This window comes from Aulonocara sp. 'chitande type north' Nkhata Bay, linkage group LG3 (genome assembly GCF_057382095.1).
Source record: "Aulonocara sp. 'chitande type north' Nkhata Bay isolate Kocher_YH1m ecotype deep benthic linkage group LG3, A_spYH_male_GT1.1, whole genome shotgun sequence".
NCBI classification, from domain to species: Eukaryota; Metazoa; Chordata; class Actinopteri; order Cichliformes; family Cichlidae; genus Aulonocara; species Aulonocara sp. 'chitande type north' Nkhata Bay.
In genome coordinates this window covers 43,761,363-43,783,409 of record NC_141346.1, presented here as the reverse complement: position 1 = coordinate 43,783,409, position 22,047 = coordinate 43,761,363, and the positions used below count along the sequence as shown (strand labels likewise).

The following is a 22,047-nucleotide window of genomic DNA, read 5'->3' as shown; positions in this document are numbered from 1 at the left end:
TTAACATTTAGAAGTGATCTAAGTGACTTATATATCATGTTTAACCTCAGTAGCGAAATCTCTATTAATAAAAATAGTGTACATGTACATACATGTACATTAGTGATGGGCAGATGAAGCTTCATGAAGCACTGAAGCCTTTCATCCGATTGGTTCATCCCAGCGCAAAGCGTCTTGAAGCTCTAGTAGGACATCTACTGGACATAAAACAAGGCCAAAAAAACCAAAATGTCCATCAAAATCACAGGAGCGCAGGGAACAGTTCATGACTCCTCAGGGGGCCGACCCGGAGGGTGACGGTCCAGAAAATCATAGTTCATGTGATCAGGGGGCCGGCCCGGAGGCCGACGGCACAGAAGTCCATGGTCGAACAGTTCCGGGGGCCGTCCGTGCGGACGGCAATGGTGGCGACATGGAAACCATTCAGGGGGCCGACCGTGCGGACGGCAACGGCGTAGAAACAGTTCAGGTGGCCGACCGTGTGGACGGCAACGGCGTAGAAACAGTTCAGGTGGCCGACCTCGACGGCGGTGACGTCCAGCAGGTGGCCGAAGATTCCCAGGTGCAGAGCGAGGCTTGGGCGGCGGCATAACAGCCGTAGGACCAGGCGACGCTGAAGCAGAGGCTGGACCAGGCGTAGCAGAGGCCGGACCAGGCGAGGCAGAAGCAGAAGCCGAGGAAGACTCGGATGAGGCCGGACCAGGTGAGGCAGAAGCAGGAACAGAGGCCGAAGCCGGACCAGGCGTAGATGAAGACTCTGACGAAGCCGGACCAGGCGAAGATGAAGACTCTGACGAAGCCGGACCAGGCGAGGCTGAAGACTCTGACGAGGCCGGACCAGGCGAGGCTGAAGACTCTGACGAGGCCGGACCAGGCGAGGCCGAAGACTCTGGCGAGGCCGAAGACTCTGACGAGGCCGAAGACTCTGACGAGGCTGGGCCTGACGAGGCCGAAGACTCTGACGAGGCTGGGCCAGACGAGGACGAAGACTCTGAGGCTGGGCCAGACGAGGACGAAGACTCTGAGGCTGGAGCCGGACCAGGTGGAGCAGGAGCAGCTGATGCAGAGGCCGGACCGGGCGAGGATGAAGGCCCTGAGGCTGCAGCTGACGAAGCACAGGCTGGAGCTGCGGCTGACGAAGCACAGGCTGGAGCTGCGGCTGACGAAGCACAGGCTGGAGCTGGTCCTGGCGTAGCAGAGGCAGAACCAGGTGACAGTGAGGCAGCCACAGGTGGTGAAGCAGAAGGTGGCCAGACGGGCTCCTCAGGCCCTCCAGCTGACGAAGCATGAGGCTGAACGGGCTCCTCGGGCCCGCCAGCAGACGTGGCGTGAGGCTGGACGGGCTCCTCGGGCCCGCCAGCAGACGTGGCGTGAGGCTGGACATGGCGAGGCTGATGTGGTTCTCCTGAACCTTCAGCAGACGAAACATGAAGCTGGCTGGGTTCTCCCGAACCTCCAGCAGACGAAACATGAAGCTGGCTGGGTTCTCCCGAACCTCCAGCAGACGAGACATTAAGCTGGCTGGGTTCTCCCGAACCTCCAGCAGACGAGACATTAAGCTGGCTGGGTTCTCCCGAACCTCCAGCAGACGAGACATGAAGCTGGCTGGATTCTTCTGAACCTCCAGCAGGCGAAGCATGAAGCTGGCTGGGTTCTCCTGAACCTCCAGCAAACGAAACATGAGGCTGGCTGGGTTCTCCTGAACCCCCAGCAGACGAAGCATGAAGCTGGCTGGGTTCTCCTGAACCCCCAGCAGACGAAGCATGAAGCTGGCTGGGTTCACCTGAACCTCCAGCAAACGAGGCATGAAGCTGGGTGGATTCTCCTGAACCTCCAGCAGACGAAGCATGACCAGCAGGTGTAGAGACCACCGGCTGGACAGAAGGCTGAGCAGGTGATGGAGCGAATGACTGAGCTGAACAATGGGGAGCTGGCTGAGCTGCACAGTGGGCTAAGGGCTGAGCTAACGGAAACACAGGAAAATGAACTATTGACTGGGCTGCTAACAGAGCTAATGACTGAGCTATAGACTGAAAAGCATGCAGTAGTGATGGTGGTGTTGGTTGCGGACTGAATTCTCCTGAGCCTTCAGTAGAAACAGGAACGGGTGCAGGCACCTGCTGGACACTAGCCACTCCCACCCGAGGAGTAGGTACGGGTGCGGAGACGGGCTGTATCCTGGCTGACCTCACCCTGGGGACCGGCATGGGTGCAGGGGTGGACTGGTTCACAGCCCCCCTCACCCCGGAAGCCGGGACAGGCACCGGCAACGGCTGGGCAACTGCCCTTCCCACCCGAGGAGCTGGTACGGGTGCAGAAACGGACAGAGCCTCAGCTGGCCTGGAAACCAGAGCAGGGACCAGCTGGGCCTCAGACTCCCTCACCCGAGGAACTGGTACGGGTGCAGGGGTATGCTGGGCCCGAGCTGCCCTGGCAGCAGAAACACGAACAGGCAAAGGAGCAGGCTCAGAAAAAACAGTCTTAGAAACGGCAGGCTTAGGGTTAATATGTATTGGGTCGACAAAAACAGACCTAGCAAAAATGAATCCGCCGTCCACTTCATGTTTAGCAGTCTTAGTATTAGCAGTCCTTGGGTTAACGGTCTTAGAGTGAGCTGACTTGGGGATAATTGAACCAGACTTAACAAAACCTGAACTGAGTGTTGTAGACCTGGTAGAAGTGTTAACAGTTTTTCCTTTAACCGCATGTGCAGACTTAAGCGAGCGGGAATTGTCTTTCATCCCTCCCTGCGTAGAGGGAGTAAAACAAAACGGATCCTCCCAGTCCACGTCGTCATCCATAAGGGAAATTCCCCATGGATCGGAAGTGAGCCGATTGTTGTTAATGTCAGACGGGACGTGAGAATAAAAGTCATTTTCACTCACCACCGTGAGCTGCTCAGCGATGTCCGGTTTATGGCGGCGTGCGCGCCGCTTCCTGCGAACAGAGGAAGCTGGCGGAGCGAGCGACTGAGCCCCTGGTGCACAGAATGGTGACACCGAGGCTGGAGCGTGAGCGCCTGAAGCCACACGGAGGACTCCCACCTGAAGCGAGCGAGGCTTAGATGCAGGCAGCGCAACAGGCGGGGACTTTCGGCAGCTCTTGGGACCTCCGAGAGCTAGCCGAGTCCCGTGGAAAATGCGCTCGTAGTCGGGGGTACGCCACGGCTTCCAGCGGAGCTCCTCCTCCAGCTGGGCGAAGGCTGCCTCCCGACGCTCGTAAAGCTCGCGGTCTGCTGAGTCCATAGTGGTCAGGTCGTACTGTCACGGTCTGGCTGAGGCAGACCGTATGTGTTGCAGAGGAGGACTCAAACGCAGACCAAAACGTGGTGTGGATTAACAAAACAAGCCGTTTATTGAGGTTAGCAACGAGGGTACAAAATAATAGGGCATCGGTGAAAACTAAACAATAACCTAAACTGGGTGAACTAATAACAAAACATGAAAAACCTTAACCATAGTGAACTGACATGGGTACCTGGAGATGAGACATGGATGAGCAGACGACCTGACAATGGCATGCAGAAAACAAAGGGCTTAAATACATACATGAGGTGATCAGGGGAGGTGGAGACACATGGGGGAAACAGCTGACAGACATAAACCTAATGACAGGACCAGGAGAGGAAAGCTAAATACAATAAACAAAGAACACATGACATTGTCAGAATAAAACAGGAAATACTAAAACATGACAACACAACTTAACAGACCTAATATGTGATGAATAAATACAAAACCCCAAAACATAGAAAACCCAGGAACAATAACTGCCTAAACTAAAGGCAGATAGGAAATAACACAAACTAAATCACATAACAAAATGAGACAAATACAAACATGAACTCAGAGCGCTGGGTCAGAGACCCAGCCTGTGACAATAAATGCAACTCAAATGCAATAACAATAGTACCGTGGGAAACAGCCTCAACAGTTTTTGACGTTGATGGCTGTGGTGGTGGTGCGGAGGAAGAGGAGGTGGTGGAGGCCCTCATTACGGAAGCACATTCTGCTTTCAGTCTTTTTTCTGCTTCGCTAGCTTTTGCAGGGCTGAGTAACCCGAGTTTTCTGAACCTTGGGTCCAGCAGTGTCGCAAGGAACATAATGCTCATGGTTTGTATTTTATCCAGCTTCTCTCTCAATAGCATCCTTAGCTTCTGAGCCAGAGAAGACCCAATGGATGGTGATTTTTCCATTTGTTCATTGAGGCAATGATTCAGCATAGTGAGCAAAGGTATGACCTTTGACCCAGACACCCTTTTTTCCTGAGAGAGCTCAGTGGTTGCATCGCTAAATGGTGCTAGGACAACCAGACACTCTGAAATTATACCAAATTCCTCGGATGAAACAGGTGGGATGTCTGTTGTGAGACTTGCCAAAGCACCCACTGGCTCCCTTTGCTCTAACAGTCTTTCCAGCATATTATAAGTGCTGTTCCAGCAGGTTTCCACTTCCTGTATTAGTTTGAGTTGAGACTTCCTTAGTTGTTCCTGCACCACTGAAAGCCTCTCCTTACAAAATACAATTAAAAAAGCATACATTAGATTGTCAAGGGAGCAGAACTACACACTTAAGTAGCATTAAAGAAACTGTAATTAAGGCATCTTACCTTTGCAGTGGTACTGCTCCTGAAATATCCCACGATCTTCCTGGACTTGGCTCAGATGGCAGAGAGCTCAGGGGTCTGGTCAAGGGCCTTCTTCACCACTAAGTTCAGGGTGTGAGCTATGCATATGGCATGTTTGAGTCGTAGCTCCCTTGCACAAGTCTCCATATTGGCAGCCCCATCTGTTACTAGGCATGTGACTTTGTCAGTAATTGCCCATTCTGTCATGAGTGAGCCTTTCACTTGTGCAATATTTTCTGTAGTGTGTGCATTAGGAAAATATTGCACTCCTAAAACAACGGTGTTTAATGTGCTGGACTCATCAACAAAATGGCAGGTGACTGCAAGATAGGCCTCTGTGTTGATGGAGGTCCACATATCTGATGTCAGACTCACAGCTGCTGCCTTCTCAATGCTGGCCTTAGCTTTCTCCTTCATCTCCTGGTACCTGGCCTCCACCATGACTGTCAGGGCCTAAAGGAAAGAAAAAACATTTTGTTTGAAAGTACGGCGTGGCTGCACTGAGGCTTTGAACCTCAGTCCTGCCTGTTCACATTTTATCCTGCCTGTTCACTGCTTTTAGAACCTTTAGTGGGGAGAACATAGCTAGGATTTAATGATTTAACAAATCTTTTAAATCCTTTGTTCTCCACAATGCTAAATGGCTGGGAGTCCTCAATCACCATGCTAAACAGGTCTTCATCTATTTGAGATTGTTCTCCTGAGGAAAGACAATAAAGACAAAGCACAAATATAAATATCACACACATAACTTATTGCAGTTGTATGATATTGTTATATCATTTAGTAACATTACAGCATGCTATATTATCATTGCATTTGATGGCTCACCTGGTCTTGCTCCACAATCAGTGTTCCCCTTATTCTCATGCAAAGCTCTGTAGTGCCTAAGCATGGATGAGGTGTTGTTGTTATATCCCAGCTCCCTGGCACATAGGAAACACTTCACCTTGTACAAAAGTAAAGACAGCTTAACATAAAATGTATTGCACAATCAGTATTATGAAAATACATCTTCTGTAGAAATTTACATACCTTGTTGGGAGATATAAGATCAAAATGTTCCCACACAGGGAATGACTTAGCTGGCTCCATTCTCTCCTGACTTTCTCTCCTGACTTTCTCTCCTCAATCTCCTAAACCTCCAAACTGTCTCCAAACTCTCACTAACCGCAACTCTCCATCAAACACCTACATTTTGAATGAAGTCTGAGGGGTTTATATCGCTGTCATAGCTCCCGTAAAGTTCAAACCACTTCCTGAACCAGTCACGTGGTACAGCCGGGCAGCGAGGCTTCGGACATCATCATTTTCAGCTCCTTCCATAAATGAAGTAAGCCTCATTACGCGCATCGTGGAAACGCCCCCTCCATTACTCGACACAAGCTTTGAAACCTCGATACAGAACGTCACATCAATAGTATACATACCTTAATAAAAACAAGCAGGTGAGATGTTAGAACGCTTTTATTTTTATTTTAGTGGACACTCAATACAATAGACAGCTACTGGGGATTGGGGTTTGTTTAACCTGAGTACCAAAAAGACCGCGGGGGGGTTGGAAACGATGTGCCGGGAGTCCGCTGTTCTTGCCGGCTCTAATGATCCTCGGCCTCGCTGTCTGCTATGGAGCTGGCGGGTCACAGACGTCTCCAAAAACGTCGGAGCACGTTTGGAAATATATGATATCTTGATAAATCGAGCAGATATTTGAAGTTTACAAAGCTACATTCTGGCTTGAAAATAACTTAAGTTTATTTTGTGACCCAGAAAGAGTAATATTCAAAAGTTTTTAGCCCCGCTTATCCACCATTGCTGCGTTTGAGTTTTGGACGAAATGCATTCTGGGATATGTAGCTGTACCAAGTCCACACAAGTCTCCACCGATGCATGCTCGATAAAATGGGCAGAGCGAGAACACATCTGGGACTTTTTCGCGTTCTCGGCTTGATGCAAACAGTACTTGATCTCCGACTGATGACGTATCACGAGAACACGAGAACGCAAGTACTCACAAGTACACATATTGAGACAGGGCCTCTATATTCTGAATATATGGTGGGTCAATTTAACTCTAATGCTTAGCCACATTCAGGCTAGGTCCTCAAGAAAAGGATTTTAAAAAAATATTAAATAAGCCACTATCTATAATTTATTGTCTGACTGACAAAATTTCCAAAGAAGAGGTGTGACCTATACATTCCCAAGGTGTTACTCTTTGGTGTTGCAACAGTTCATCACTGTTTTGTAGACTGCATTTGTTCTTAAAGAACTATGGTGAAAGAACTATGCTATTTGTATGATGCCCCTCTCCCTCGATCACATTTGCACTACAAGGCTTGTTCAACATTTTTCAAACCAAATTTTCTCTTAACCTGAAGGCGTGATGGAGAGGCATTTGCTGAAAATTCTGGTTTGACAAACTCACCTGCAAATATCAAATCTAATTACACTTTGCTTCTAAAATGTTTTCTCTCAAAAGCAGAATTTAAAAGAGGAACTGGAGATGATGAAAGTTCAACAAAAGATTCACAGTTTTTTTAGATGAGGAATTGTTGCTGTGTTTTATGAAGGTAATGCTAAAGCTGCAGCCAGCTTAATGACTCAATAAGTAAGCTGCGAGTTAAGTTGTTGTTATGATGGAGAAAATACATAAATAGCATGTTAAGCTGGACCAATATTCTTGAAATCTTGTTCTTGTTTCTTTGTTTGTTTATTCTTATTTTGAACTCTTCGGCAGAACTGTCATTTGAAAGTATGAGAAAGCATTTACATATGAATACATCGCCATTCCCCATTGTTGGGCATCTGCAGAAAGTGCATATTTAAAAACAACAGGAAAGACCTTGCTAAAATTATCAAATTGGAGCCTTGATGTAAAACACATAAGCAGCTATTTTCACTTTCATTTCAGTAATTCTGTTGGTGCTCAATGCCAGATTCCTTTGCATTTCTTTGAACTCTCAGAAACCGCCTTGCAAAGTCTCCTTGTCTTGGCTTAGAAAAAATGTATGAACAAAAAGAAACAAATAAGATCAAAGTGTTTAAACAATAATTCAAAGCATTTTATCCTTTCTATGCAGTAAACAGAGAGGGGATATTAAATGAATAAAATCAGTGTGATCGAAAATGTATTATTGAGCCACTTTTAAAACAAATTGTTCTAACAAAGTAGTAAAAGCACTTTTAGAATGTCAATATAAAGTAGGCCTACTTCCTACTGATACATGTCATGTTTCAATTATGAGATATTATAATTTCATATTAAATCATTTTGATTTAATGAGTTTGCAATCACTTGGAAAAATATCAGGAAATTTAGCTGTGATTCTGAGTTACAGTATATCACTATAAAGTTGTCGTGTCGTGTGGTAAATAACTCGAGAGGCTCACACTCTGTAAAGATGTCCATTTACTTTGATCATACATCTCTTTCATTTCTTACAACTTCTTCTCACCATACTAGAATTCTGTATTTGGTCTGTCATTATATCTTTGAGTCACTCTTATGAAACATAAAGAAGGGAGAGGCAATGTTATATTAGGCTAAGAAACGTGGCTTGACAAACTTGTGAATCCTGTGATGTGACATTCTAGAGGTGCCACAACCTCATCAATCATTTCTCACTTACGTCATTAGCCCCAATTCTGCTGAAATATAAAAGGACGAAAGGTGTTTTGACAGGAACATAAGGTGAAAGATTTACCAAAGCAAAGAGGTGAACTGCACCATTTTAAAATAAAAAGAAATTGAAGACATCTACAGATAAAAAAACAGGAATTAAAAAATTTCCATTTGAATCCAGTTTTGGTAAGTACAATGGAACATATTTTCTGTACTGTAAATCTGATTTTTTTTTTTTGTATTATGACTTATAAAACTAATGATGTTTGTACCAATATGATTTTTTAAATAGTCATGATTTATCATTTCATTTTAAAGCATAATAATATTAATTACACTTAAAATTCCACTTACTAAATTTTTTAACTTAGTAACATAATGGCAGATTTTGTGTGTGCGTGTTTGTGTATGTGGTGTAGATAGGGATGGGAATTGATAAGAATTTAGGAATTCCAATATTGATATCACTTCTTGAGGTTATTGTAATGTAAGTCTAAAAGGAACCTATAAGCAGAATAAATAGGCAAGCAATTCCAAGGAACTGAATTACTGGAAACCAGTTTGCTGCAAGAACCAGTCCTTCATCCCTAGTTGTGGAGATGAGGAACCAAGTGCACACTCACAGCCAGGCAGCATTGAGCAACAAATGAGCTGTTGATTAGGTTTATTGTGATACAGCCAAAATGACAAAAATTATAAAATCCAGATAAAGTGACAACTAAAGGGGAAGACAGACACACTAATTAAGTTAATACAGACCTCCCCAAAGTGTGGGGCCCACTCCCTGGGGGGGGGGCGCATTAAGAAAGGGAAAAAAACAAAAGGCTTGGACACTGCTAGCACGGGCGCCCACAGACACGCAAAGCAGGAGATGAAGTATCGCTGAATATGTTTCCAAACCAATTTCATTCTAAGCCAAAGACTAGAAAATATGGTGAAGCATGTCTGCCCTTTGGTTTCACCTGCACGAGTGCCGAGGTAGGTCTCCCCTGCAGAATTGGTTTTCCCTTTGTTGGGAGCAGCTGGGCTCTTCAAATCACGGACAAACAGGATCCCACATTCTTGTTGTAATGACTAACTACTCCTGACATTTTGGAGATGTTAGCTCTGTATACAGTAAAGTTACAGCGGGATACAAATAATATCGGGCTGATCCTGCCATGATTTGTTCTCCCTGTCTAAATCACGGACAAACAGTATCCCACAGCTGTTTATGTTTTTTAACCCATTTTGCACAGAGAGGCATTTTTTGAAAAAATTATTGATAGCAATGTTGAATATTATTACACAGGAAAAAAAAAACAACTACATGTAAAATAATCACATGGTGACGCCTCTGCCTTTGTAAATGGAGGGACAGTAACTGCGTGTAAAACCTGAAGACAGTCAGATTAACAGTAACAGTATTTCCTCTCGATCTGCTATTCTGCAATTCATCTCATGTAAACAATAACGTGGCGCACAGCCTGACGTGAAAAGAGGCACATACCTTTGATGTTGCCAGACGACCTCTGTATTCCTTGTCTACAATAAAGGAGTTTTAAAAAAAATCTCCGTTTTCGGTGATTCGAAACACCGTTTACGTGTGGACGAAACAGCTGCGTTTTCAAAAATACCCGGGTAGGTGTGGACGTAGTGTAAAAGAGTTAGTAGTTTATTTTATTACTACCTGTAATTTATTGCAGGTTACTTGTATTTGCTTAATTGTTTACTTAATGTTTGAGGTGTGAAATAAACCGCAATTGAGCAAAATATGTGTGTGTGTGGTTGGAGGATGTGTTAGTGCGTGTGCGGGGGAGGGGGGGGGGGGCACGAATGTTTTTCGTGTAAAACAAAGGGGGGCCCAGCAAAAAAAGTTTGGGAACCACTGAGTTAATACAGCAGACATGACACAGGAAGCAGGGGAACACACAGGGAAGTATTTGACTCTAAAGAGAGAGGGTTACATATTCTAAGAGAATGAATACAGGAAATAATATAAAGTTACAAAACCCTGGGCCCTCATATAAGAATTAAATAAACAACACAAGTACAGAAACTCAAGTGCAGAGTAAAAAGAACCAGACCATAAAACAAGCCTTGACATATGTTTCTTTTACAGATTTAACTGGTTGAACAATGGGTGTTGCACTGATGATATCAGTTTCCTTGCTTCTAGCAGGTAAGCTAAGCGATGCTAAACTTACTGTTGATGCAAAATCAATAAACTGTTGTAGCACTGGAAAGTATAACCTCAAGAATAATTGCTTTAGAGAATATGCAGACTGTATTAAAGTTGTGTGTCATAGTAGTTTAATGGTTAAGCATTTCTTTATTTTGAGTGTAGTAACTAAATCTAGTTGAGTTGTACCTAGTAATGCAAGGTGGAGCCAAATTTCCCAATTTTTTTAATACCTAAAAGTTGTGGGTTCAGTGAATACTCTGAGTGCATGTCTGGCAAAAGTTTTTCTTAAAAGAACCCCACAATTTCTCTCTGATTCTTCCCCTCTTGACTCAGCATTTGGTTATCCTCACAGTATATGGAATAGCACACTTGCATCATTCCATTTAAAATCATTCAGTTCTGAAAAAGGTCCTAAAAACATTAAGGCACATGATTGAGGCTAGATTTGTGACACTTTTAGCAATATCATTAAAAATGACTGTTAAAAAAATATTCACACAGAAGGAATAACAGGTAAAGGTTGCCATATATCAAAATGTGGCTAACGGTGATACTTTTATTTGCCATAATTAATTTTGGCAAACATTTATACAGCATGGTCATAAGTTTACCTAGGCTGCACCGTTAAAGTTTCACTACTTGAACTATGTCATATCTCATGACATTGCTTGTTATAGAAAAAATGTGCTAAACAACAATTATATTTCACTAGCTTGACCCACGTTCTCATTTTAGGCTTGACAGCGTTTTTAGTAGATAAAGGTGAATGGCTTAAACATGAATTGAGGTGTGGTTTGGGGAAGGGCTTGGAGAAGACTGGTGGCAGCTCCCAGGCCTGGGAAATCCCCATGTACTAATGAGAAGTGAAGAAGTGAAAAAAGTGAAAGAACTGAAAAAGGGGAAGGAGGGTGGGGCGCAAAAACAAGAACGAACAGCTTGTAGGACAGGGGAATCATATCTACAGATAAGAACGAGAAGGGATGTGTCTGGAGGCGTGGTCCTGCTCCTAAAATTCAGATAATTTAAACTCAAATTAACTTCAGACATTGACACTTGTTGTGAGTAATAAATGTAAAAATTCTAAATGCCTTTCATGTTCCACTATTCTAAACTTTCTTCTTCACCTATGAAACTGAGACAAACTGCTGTGTCCTGTGTATATTGAGGTAATAGTTATAGAATGAAAGTATATTGTTGTACAGTTCATTTAATATACAGAACTAAATTCTTATTCTTTAACATGCTATTCTATCAGCTTGTCAAGAATGAAAGACAGACACAATCTAGGCACATAAAGGATTCAGCGTCAAATATACACATAATCCATTTTTCAACCACTGAAACGCTTGTGCATTTAATCGCAATATAAGACAGAAGTATCACAAAAAACAATTCAACAAAAAACAAACTTAACAGGAAAATAAACAAAAAATAGCACTAAAACTGACCAAAAAAGCAAGACAAAAAGAGGAGTATAAATACTGGTGGATAATATGATTTCAGAAACACAAAGAACGCAAACAATTAAATAACAAAAATAAATAACAAACAAATCCAATCCATTATCTACTTATTTTAACTTACAAAGTAATAAATCCAAAGCAATAAACTACCTAGGGCAGGGGTCAGCAACCTTTAAGACCCAAAGAGCCATATGGCCCCAGTTTCCACGCAAAAGAAAACACCGCAAGCCGCAAATACTTTTTGAGATCTAAAATGAAGATAACACTGTATATATTGGTTTTTACCTTTATGCTTTGTGTGAACAACTAAGGTGTGTTGCTTATGAAATCCATGAAGTGCTACAGAGAAAATTAAATTTTATTTATGTAATGAACACATTTTGAACTCTTAAAGAAATATAACAAAAGGAAAGACACCCAGCTGAACTGAAATGATCCATGTAGCAAACAAAAACTGTTGTGAGCCGCCTGACCTTTGGGCTTTTGGAGACTTGACCTGACTTTAAAAAATAATTGGAAAAAAAGGCACTATGCTGCTAAAATATGAAAAATAGATATTTGCAAAATTCTGCCTAAATATGTATTTTACCAGGTTAATGTGTGTGGTGGGGCGTGGTCTGCAGCACCGCTGCAGGGGAGGCAGACGCACCTGAGCGGCACCCGCTATCACGCCTCGCCGCCTTAACGTCTGTGCTATCTATGCTGTTGTGTTGGTATGTGTCGGGCTGTGAGCTGAAAAGCTACAGCTGGCTGCATGCGCACAGCGTCTGCAAATCGAGGCTGTACTTTCATCTTTACGCAGGTCTGTAAGCTGCCATCTGTGAGGCGTGAGCGGTGTTTCTTTTTAACATGGAGAATAGCTGTTGACAATGTGGATCCGAAGATTCATAACTGGCCTACCTGGGGTTGAAAGTCTCGATAAATGCACGGCATTTCGTCAGGCATACCGGCTTCCGCGAATGTGACACTTATTTTGAGCAAAGAAAAAATAATAAAATAGAATTTTATTTTTATATCTCAATGTCACAATAATCTTCCAATTTAGAACTACAAGTTTTAAAAAAAGTAACATAAATAAAATACACTTCAGCTAAATACTTCTAATTTATTTTCCCAAACCACGCGGAGCTGCACTATAAGGACTAAAGAGCCGCAGGTTGCCGACCCTGACCTAGGAGAACAAAAAAAAAAAAGGAAAAAAAGAACATGTTTTATAAGAATAACTCCAGTCAACTACAGCATTATACAGAAACAATCCATATGTCCCAATCAGTGCAACTCGGAAGTCCCGTTGCATTCCAAAATACAACTTTGGTTCATAAGATCACAAAAGAAATCAAATGGCTCCTAATACTGACAACCTGATTAATAGAAAGTAGTTAAGAAAATGGAATTTACTGAACATAGAAAGGGAAATATATCTGTGTACAACAAACAGGAAGATATTATTTGGAAAAATGAAAAATTAATATATCAAACTTCTGAATAGCAAATAATGTTTTCGCAAATGGAGATTCAGGGATGCAAAAAATGTGTATCAAAACAACTAGAATAACTATCACATGTTGCAAAATCACAACAGCTGCACATACAACGATGATGGAAAATCCACCAACCACAACAGCCACACCAACATTCACGACTGCAGCTCCAACAACCACGGAAGCAGCTCCAACAACCACAACAGCTGATACAACCACCACTGCAGCTCCAACAACCACAACAAGGGCACCAACAACCACAACTGCAGCTCCAACAACCACAACAGCCGCTCCAACAACCACAACAGCAGCCCCAACAACCACGACAGCAATACCAACAACCACAACTGCAGCTCAAACAACCACAACTGCAGCTCAAACAACCACAACAGCTGCACCAACAACCACGACTGCAGCTCCAACAACCACAACACCCGCTCCAACAACCACGACAGCAGTTCCACCAACCATAACAGCTGCAACAACAACCACGACTGCAGCTCCAACAACCACAACAGCGGCACCAACAATCACAACTGCAGCTCCAACAACCACGACTACATCTCCAACAACTGCAGCTCCAACAACCACGACTGCAGCACCAACAACTGCAGCTCCAACAACCACAACACCCGCTCCAACAACCACAACAGCCCCACCAACAACCACGACTGCAGCGCCAACAACCACAACAAGCGCACCAACAACCACAACTGCAGCTCCAACAACCACAACAGCCGCTCCAACAACCACAACAGCAGCCCCAACAACCACGACAGCAATACCAACAACCACAACTGCAGCTCAAACAACCACAACTGCAGCTCAAACAACCACAACAGCTGCACCAACAACGACGACTGCAGCTCCAACAACCACAACAGCGGCTCCAACAACCACGACAGCAGTTCCACCAACCATAACAGCTGCAACAACAACCACGACTGCAGCTCCAACAACCACAACAGCGGCACCAACAATCACAACTGCAGCTCCAACAACCACAACAGCCCCACCAACAACCACGACTGCAGCGCCAACAACCACAACAAGCGCACCAACAACCACAACTGCAGCTCCAACAACCACAACAGCCGCTCCAACAACCACAACAGCAGCCCCAACAACCACGACAGCAATACCAACAACCACAACTGCAGCTCAAACAACCACAACTGCAGCTCAAACAACCACAACAGCTGCACCAACAACGACGACTGCAGCTCCAACAACCACAACACCCGCTCCAACAACCACGACAGCAGTTCCACCAACCATAACAGCTGCAACAACAACCACGACTGCAGCTCCAACAACCACAACAGCGGCACCAACAATCACAACTGCAGCTCCAACAACCACGACTACATCTCCAACAACTGCAGCTCCAACAACCACGACTGCAGCACCAACAACTGCAGCTCCAAAAACCACAACACCCGCTCCAACAACCACAACAGCCCCACCAACAACCACGACTGCAGCGCCAACAACCACAACAAGCGCACCAACAACCACAACTGCAGCTCCAACAACCACATCACCCGCTCCAACAACCACGACAGCAGTACCAACAACCACAACTGCAGCTCCAACAACCACAACACCCGCTCCAACAACCACCACTGCATCGCCAACAACCACAACAGCCGCACCAACAACCACAACTGCAGCTCCAACAACCACGACAGCAGTTCCAACAACCACAACACCCGCTCCAACAACTACGACTGCATCTCCAACAATCACAACAGCTGCACCAACAACCACGACTGCAGCTCCAACAACTGCAGCTCCAACAACCACAACACCCGCTCCAACAACCACGACTGCATCGCCAACAACCACAACAGCCGCACCAACAACCACAACAGCCGCACCAACAACCACAACTGCAGCTGAAACAACCACAAGAGCAGTTCCAACAACCACAACACCCGCTCCAACAACCACGACTGCATCTCCAACAACCACAACAGCCGCACCAACAACCACAACTGCAGCTGAAACAACCACAAGAGCCGCACCAACAACCACGACTGCAGCTCCAACAACTGCAGCTCCAACCACCACGACACCCGCTCCAACAACCACGACTGCATTTTCAACAACCACAACAGGCGCACCAACAACCACGACTGCAGCTCCAACAACTGCAGCTCCAACAACCACAACACCCACTCCAACAACCACGACAGCAGTTCCTACAACCACAACAGCCGCACCAATAACCACAACTGCAGCTCCAACAACCACGACTGCAGCTCCAACAACCATAACATCGGCTCCATCAACCACGACAGCAGTTCCAACAACCACGACAGCAGTTCCAACAACCACAACAGCTGCACCAACAATCACAACTGCAGCTCCAACAACTGCAGTTCCAACAACCACAACAGCCGCACCAACAACCACGACTGCAGCTCCAACAACCACAACTACAGCTCCAATATCAACAACCACTGTACATACAACCACAGCAGCTGCACCAACAACCACAACAGGTGCACCAACAACCACGACTGTATCTCCAACAACTGCAGCTCCAATGACCACAACAGCCGCACCAACAACAACATCAGCCGCACCAACAACCACAAGTGCAGCTCCAACAACCACAATAGCCGCACCGACAACCACAACTACAGCTCCTACATCATCAACTACCATACCAACAACCACGACTGCAGCTCCAACAACCACAACAGCTGCACCAACAACCACAACTACAGCTCCAACAACTGCAGCTCCTACATCAACAACTACCGTACCAACAACCACGACTGCAGCTCCAACAACCACAACAGCTTCACCAACAAGCACAACAGCTTCACCAACAAGCACAACTACAGCTCCAACAACCACAACAGCCGCACCAACAACTACGACTGTAGCTCCAACAACCACAACAAGTGCACCAACAACCACAACACCAGCTCCAACAACCACGACTGCAGCTCCAACAACCACAACAGCCGCTCCAACAACCACAACTACAGCTCCTACATCAACAACTACTGTACCAACAACCACGAACGCAGCTCCAACAACCACAACAGCCGCACCAACAACCACAACTACAGCTCCAACATCAACCACGACACCTGCACCAACCACAACGACTAAATATGTTGTTTTCCGATCCATAGCAAGCAGTTTTACAAGTGACCTGTCAGATTCGTCGTCTGAAGCTTTTAGAAAGCGATCTGCATCAATCAAGAATCAGGTAATTTTTCACTTTTGTCTAATGCAACACTGCTTGCCTACTTTGTGGAAAGCAAAAACACAAACACAAAATACTTTTTGAAATAACCAAAAACAAGTCAACTTCATAACCTTTGCTTCCAACCTTTTAAAACTTTAAAAGTTTTTTTTTTCTAAGCTTTATACATCGAGTGCTTTTAAGCTTATTGGTCTGGAGTCTTTTTTTACTGGTGGCAAAGCAGTTTATATTTGAACAAAGATTTTCAGTGATGAAGTTTAACAAACGCAGATACATATTCTCTTTCACTCAACTGTCTACTGTCTTTTGCATCTCAAACTCATGCATTGAACCTCACTTTATTGCATTTATTCAACATTAAACACATTGCATTTCTCTCCCTGAGTTAGGAAGAAACACTTCAAAAATGCGTGCAGAATTTTAAGTACTATAATTTAAAAGGCTTTGAACCTCTGACACACAAAAAAATCCACATGCATGGTTTATACAAAACGGTAGCACAGTGGACTCTTAGTAAGCGCTATTTCGTCCTTGCAAAATAAGTTTGACTCTGGGATCTTTCTGTGTGGAAATTGCATGTTCTCTTTATTTAAACATGGGTTCTTTCCAAGGACTCTGGCATACAACAGTCTAAAGACATTTTAGGGAGATTACTTGGTAATTCTAAATTACCCATACCATTGTATCTTGAAAGGTTTCACAGCTTTTGACTTGTTTCATATTTTGTCATTTTACAGCCTCATTTCATATGGATTATATATCATTTTCACTTCAAAGTTCTACAAACAATACCTGCTTATGTCAAAATGAAAGAGGTTTCTAAGTATTCACAGTCTTTCGCATGTGTCTATTTGAGTGTAAATGGTAGTCTTCCTCTTTGTGATAGCCATGTGACAAGCTGGCACGTGGCTAACACAGATCTGGTTGTTGTTGGGTATACCTTGCCTCTCATGCTATTGTAGCTGGAAAAAGTGCATGGATGGTTTCTGGAAATTCTGATCAAGTTTTCAAGATTGAGTTCAAAATGCAAGATTCTTTATTCGTCATATGCATAGTTATACAAGTATAACATGCAGTGAAAGTTAACCTCGGCTTTTGCAAAAGCGGGATGCGAGGAAGAAGATTGTATATTATATACATTAGGTGAATGTGCAGTAGAAGCATTGTATGCAGCATGCAGGTGAATTCTGTAAATTAAGTGAATTAAATAAGAATAGACAATATGAACATATTCAAAATTAAAAAAGAATTTTAAATGTACATTTGGCCGGTGTAGAAGCTTCTCTTGAGTCTCTCTGTCCTTGCCCGAATGATGCCGAACATTCTGCCGGATTTCGGAAGTTGGAACAGTTTGTTGCCAGGATGGGATGGGTCCTTCAGTATCTGCACTGCTTTTGTCCGGCATCTCCTGGTGTAGGTCTCCTAAAGTGGAGGGAGAGCAATCCTGCAGCAGCGTTCTGCTGTACGGATCACTCTCTGAAGAGCTTTTTGGTCCTTAACACAGCTGTTCCCAAACCAGGACGTGATGTTCTGTGTGAGGATGTTCTCCACAGCACCTGCATAGAAAGTCCTGAGGATCTCTGGCGAGACCCTGAACTTCCTCAGTTGTCGGAGGTGATACAGGCGCTGCCTAGCCTTTTTGGTCTGGACCTGAATGTGGGCAGACCATGTCAGGTCTAAGCAGATGTGGACACAGAGACTGCACCCTTTCCACTGGAGCTCCACTGATGGTAATGGCTTGTAGTCTGTGCTGACTCCTTCCAAAATCCACCACCAGCTCCTTGGTCTTGCCAACGTTCAGCTGGAGATGGTTATCCTGGCACCATGATGCCAGATTCTTCACTTCATACATGTAGGCCACCTCATCGTTGCTGGAGATGGCGCCCAACTCCACTGTGTCATCAGCAAACTTCACAATGGTGTTGGAGCCATGGGTGGCCACGAGGACACGTTGCTGTGGTGCTCCTGTAGCGATGGTGATGCTGTTAGAGACGCATCTGCCCACCCTCACCACCTGAGTTCTGCCAGTGAGGAAGTCCAACACCTATGCACACAGACAGCTGTTGAGTCGTAGATCCCTCAGCTTTATGAACAGTCTGCTGGGCACTATTTTGTTAAACACTGAACTGTAATCAACAAACAGCATTCTCACATAGTTACCCTGTTTCTTGTCCACGTGGCTGAGCGTAGTGTGAAGGATGTTGCCGATGGCATCCTCTGTGGATCTGTTAGGACAGTAGGCAAACTGATGCGGATCTGTGGTGTCTGGGATGGAGGAGGAGATTGTGTTCTTCAGCAGCCTCTCGAACACCTTTATTACTTCATTACTGGCCGGTAATCCTTCAGGGATGAGGGTTTGCAGTTCTTGGGCACAGGGATGATGATGGATCTCTTGAAGCAAGGGGGGAACACAAATCTTGCCAGGGACTCGTTGAAGATGGAAGTGAACACATGTGCTAGCTGGTTAGCACAGCAGACGGCCAGTGATGATGTCTGGCCCCGCCGCTTTCCTTGTGTTCAGTCTCCTCAGCGCCGCTTGGACGTCGTGCTCCGCGATGTTGATCACCAATCTCTCGGTTGTCAGGGGGTAGTTAGCATTACCCACTTGCCTGACCTTGTTAAGGGTGTAGATCTGGTTCAGCTCGTTGGTGAATGCAGTCGGCATTGATCAGCGCAGTGTCCCTGGCTTTGTAGTTCGTAATGGTGCATAGTCCGTGCCACATACTCCGTGTGTCGCCCTGGTGGAAGCGAGACTCCACACGCTCCTGATACTGGCGTTTGGCATCTCTCATCGTATCAAGCCGCATTGTAGGCACTCATATCACCAGTGGTGATCCCCCCTCGTCGGACACGAGACATGCTGGTAGAAGTTCAGCATGACTTTTCCGAGATTCCCTTTATTAAAGTCTCCTGCTACAATGAGGGCTGTGCCCGGGTCCTTGTTTTGAAACGAACTCAGCACATCAGAACTCAGCACATCATGTAGTTCGGACAAAGCCATGCCGATGCCCGCTTGGGGTGGGATGTAGACCAACATGGCGGTGACCGAGGTGAACTCACGGGGCAGATAGAAAGGGCGTCACTTAATGTTCAAGAATTCCAGAAGTGTAGAGCAGCCGCTGGAGAGAGTAGAAATGCTCCTGGCATCACACCACTTTCTGTTTACCATGAAACACACTCCACCACCTTTGGTTTTGTTTGACTCAGCCGTTCTGTCCGCACAGAGCACAAAGAATGAATCTGACAGAGTTGTGGTCTAGTCCGGCACGGTGGGGGTCAGCCAATTCTCCGTCAGCACACAATGTTGCAGTACCTTATGTCATGTTGGAAGGTGACTCTTGCTCTTAGGTCATCGAGCTTGTTTTCCAGCGATTGTACGTTGGCCAGTAGGATGCTGGGCAGTGGTGCGTGATGCGCTGTTTTGAATGCCAGCGCGTTTCTCCCGGCGCTTATTTGTTCTACGCCTCGGGTGAGTGGCTCGTCCTTTGTTGTTGATTGCGCTGCGTAGTATCTCAGGCGGCCAGGATGGGTCGGGTTTAAAAGTGTCCAAGATCAAATGTGCAACCTTGTCATCGATGTTTACAAGTGATCTGCTATCGTAGATTATAAAACTAGAGGATTTTGGGATGTAAACCAGACCAAAAAATAATATAATATAATATAATATAATATAATATAATATAATATAATATAATATAATAATAACAACTAAAAAGGTGCATAGTCTAAGCGGAGCGGTCAGGAAGGCATCTGGACGTGGCCACGCCATCTTTGACTAAAAAATTGATAGAATATTGTTGTTTTTCATATGCCTATTTGATTTTCCTTTGCCTCACTGTAACAATGACTCTCACCATCAGCAAGAGACTTCATATTTACATTAAACACAACTGAATTGAGTTTCTTGGCATAGGGCTCCAAAAAATTAGTTTCTCAAGTGGCTCATTTAACAAAGAAAAAAAAAGAAATTGTATTGCTGATCTTAAAGGACAGATTAAGCCAGACCTTCCCAAAGTGTGGGGCCCGCCCCCTAGGGGGGACGCAGAGCCATTGCAGGGGGGGTGTGGTATGAAAAGGGAAAAAAACAAAAACAACATTTGGACACTGCTAGCACGGGGCGCCTACATAAACGCAAAACAGGAGATGAAGAATAGCTGAATATATTTCCAAACCAACTTCATTGTAAACCAAAGACTAGAAAATATGGTGAAGCATATGTTCCCTTTGGTTTCACCTGCACAAGTGGTAGGTCTCCCCTGCAGAATTGGTTTTCCCTTCGTCGGGAGCACGCACTGGGCTCTTCCAATCACGGACAAACAGTATCCCACATTCTTGATTTTTGGTTCACAAACACTTGTTGTAATGACTACATTTTGGAGATGTTAGCTCTTTATACAGTAAAGTTACAGTGGGATACAAATAATATCAGGCTGATCCTGCCACAATTTGTTCTCCCTGTCTAAATCATGGACAAACAGTATCCCACAGTTGTTTATGTTTTTAGACCCATTTTGCAAAGAGAGGCATTTTTTGAAAAATGAATTGATAGCAATGTTGAATATTATTATACAGGAAAAAAACAACTACATGTAAAATAATTACACCGTGACGCCTCTGCCTTTCTAAATAGAGGGACAGTAACTGCATGTGTATATGTAAGCGTGTAAAACCTGAAGATAGAGACAAAATACTGTTAATCTGACTGTCTGCCATTCTGCAATTCATCTCATGTAAACAATAACGTGGCACACAGCGTGACGTGAAAAAAGGCACCTTTAACGTTGGCGTTAAAGGCACATACCTTTGACGTTGCGTGACGAACTCTGTATTCCTTGTCAACACATAAACGCAAAAAAGGAGTTTTAAAAAATCTCAGTTTTCGGTGATTCGAAACGCCGTTTACGTGTGGACGAAACAGCTGCGTTTTCAAAAATCACCCTGTAGGTGTGGACGTATGGTAAAAAAGATAGTAGTTTATTTTCTTACTACCTGTAATGTATTGCAGATTGCTGGTATTTGCTTAATTGTTCACTAAATGTTTGAGGTGTGAAATAAGACACAATGGAGCAAAATATGGGTGTATGTGTGGTTGGAGGATGTGTTTGTGCGCACGGAGGGGGGGGGGGGGGGCGAACATTTTTCTTGTTAAACAAAGTGGGGGCTAGCAAAAAAAGTTTGGGAACCACTGGGTTAAGCCATGAGACATCACGAGGAAAAAAAACTTCATATAGCGAGTCCTGTTTTTGGAGTAAACCATCAAAACTACTCACTATAGAGGGAAAGTTCTTAGATTTGCTCTTTTAATATGTCTCCTTTTTTGATATTTTCCTGCACAATTTGTCACTTACACAAACAGATAAACATTGTTTTAAGAAAATCGCTTTGTGACTGCAGATTGAACCTGCTTACAAAGAGGAATTTCGTTCGTTTCGCTCCTTGGCTGTTGTCAACTTCAGGTAATT

General features: G+C 44.5%; 3 protein-coding genes across 3 annotated transcripts; 1 reads left to right on the top strand and 2 right to left on the bottom strand.

Moving 5' to 3' along the window:
• Nucleotides 1-255: 255 nt before the first annotated feature.
• On the bottom strand, nucleotides 256-3,946 carry LOC147335823 (uncharacterized). Its single transcript, XM_086282548.1, has 3 exons — nucleotides 1,496-3,946; nucleotides 1,230-1,411; nucleotides 256-788 (listed from the first exon to the last, which is right to left on the bottom strand). The coding sequence occupies exons 1-3, from the start codon at nucleotides 3,243-3,245 to the stop codon at nucleotides 264-266; spliced, it is 2,457 nt and encodes an 818-aa protein (XP_086138674.1). The 5' UTR covers nucleotides 3,246-3,946; the 3' UTR covers nucleotides 256-263.
• LOC147335822 (zinc finger BED domain-containing protein 4-like) lies at nucleotides 3,251-5,067 on the bottom strand. Its single transcript, XM_086286113.1, has 3 exons — nucleotides 5,002-5,067; nucleotides 3,913-4,510; nucleotides 3,251-3,306 (listed from the first exon to the last, which is right to left on the bottom strand). The coding sequence occupies exons 1-3, from the start codon at nucleotides 5,065-5,067 to the stop codon at nucleotides 3,251-3,253; spliced, it is 720 nt and encodes a 239-aa protein (XP_086142239.1).
• A 5,302-nt stretch (nucleotides 5,068-10,369) lies between these two features.
• Nucleotides 10,370-22,045, top strand: LOC147335821 (uncharacterized). The gene is made up of 6 exons (XM_086286112.1): nucleotides 10,370-10,412; nucleotides 11,151-11,265; nucleotides 13,587-15,190; nucleotides 15,258-15,566; nucleotides 15,747-16,588; nucleotides 21,980-22,045. The coding sequence occupies exons 1-6, from the start codon at nucleotides 10,370-10,372 to the stop codon at nucleotides 22,043-22,045; spliced, it is 2,979 nt and encodes a 992-aa protein (XP_086142238.1).
• The last annotated feature ends 2 nt before the right edge of the window (nucleotides 22,046-22,047 follow it).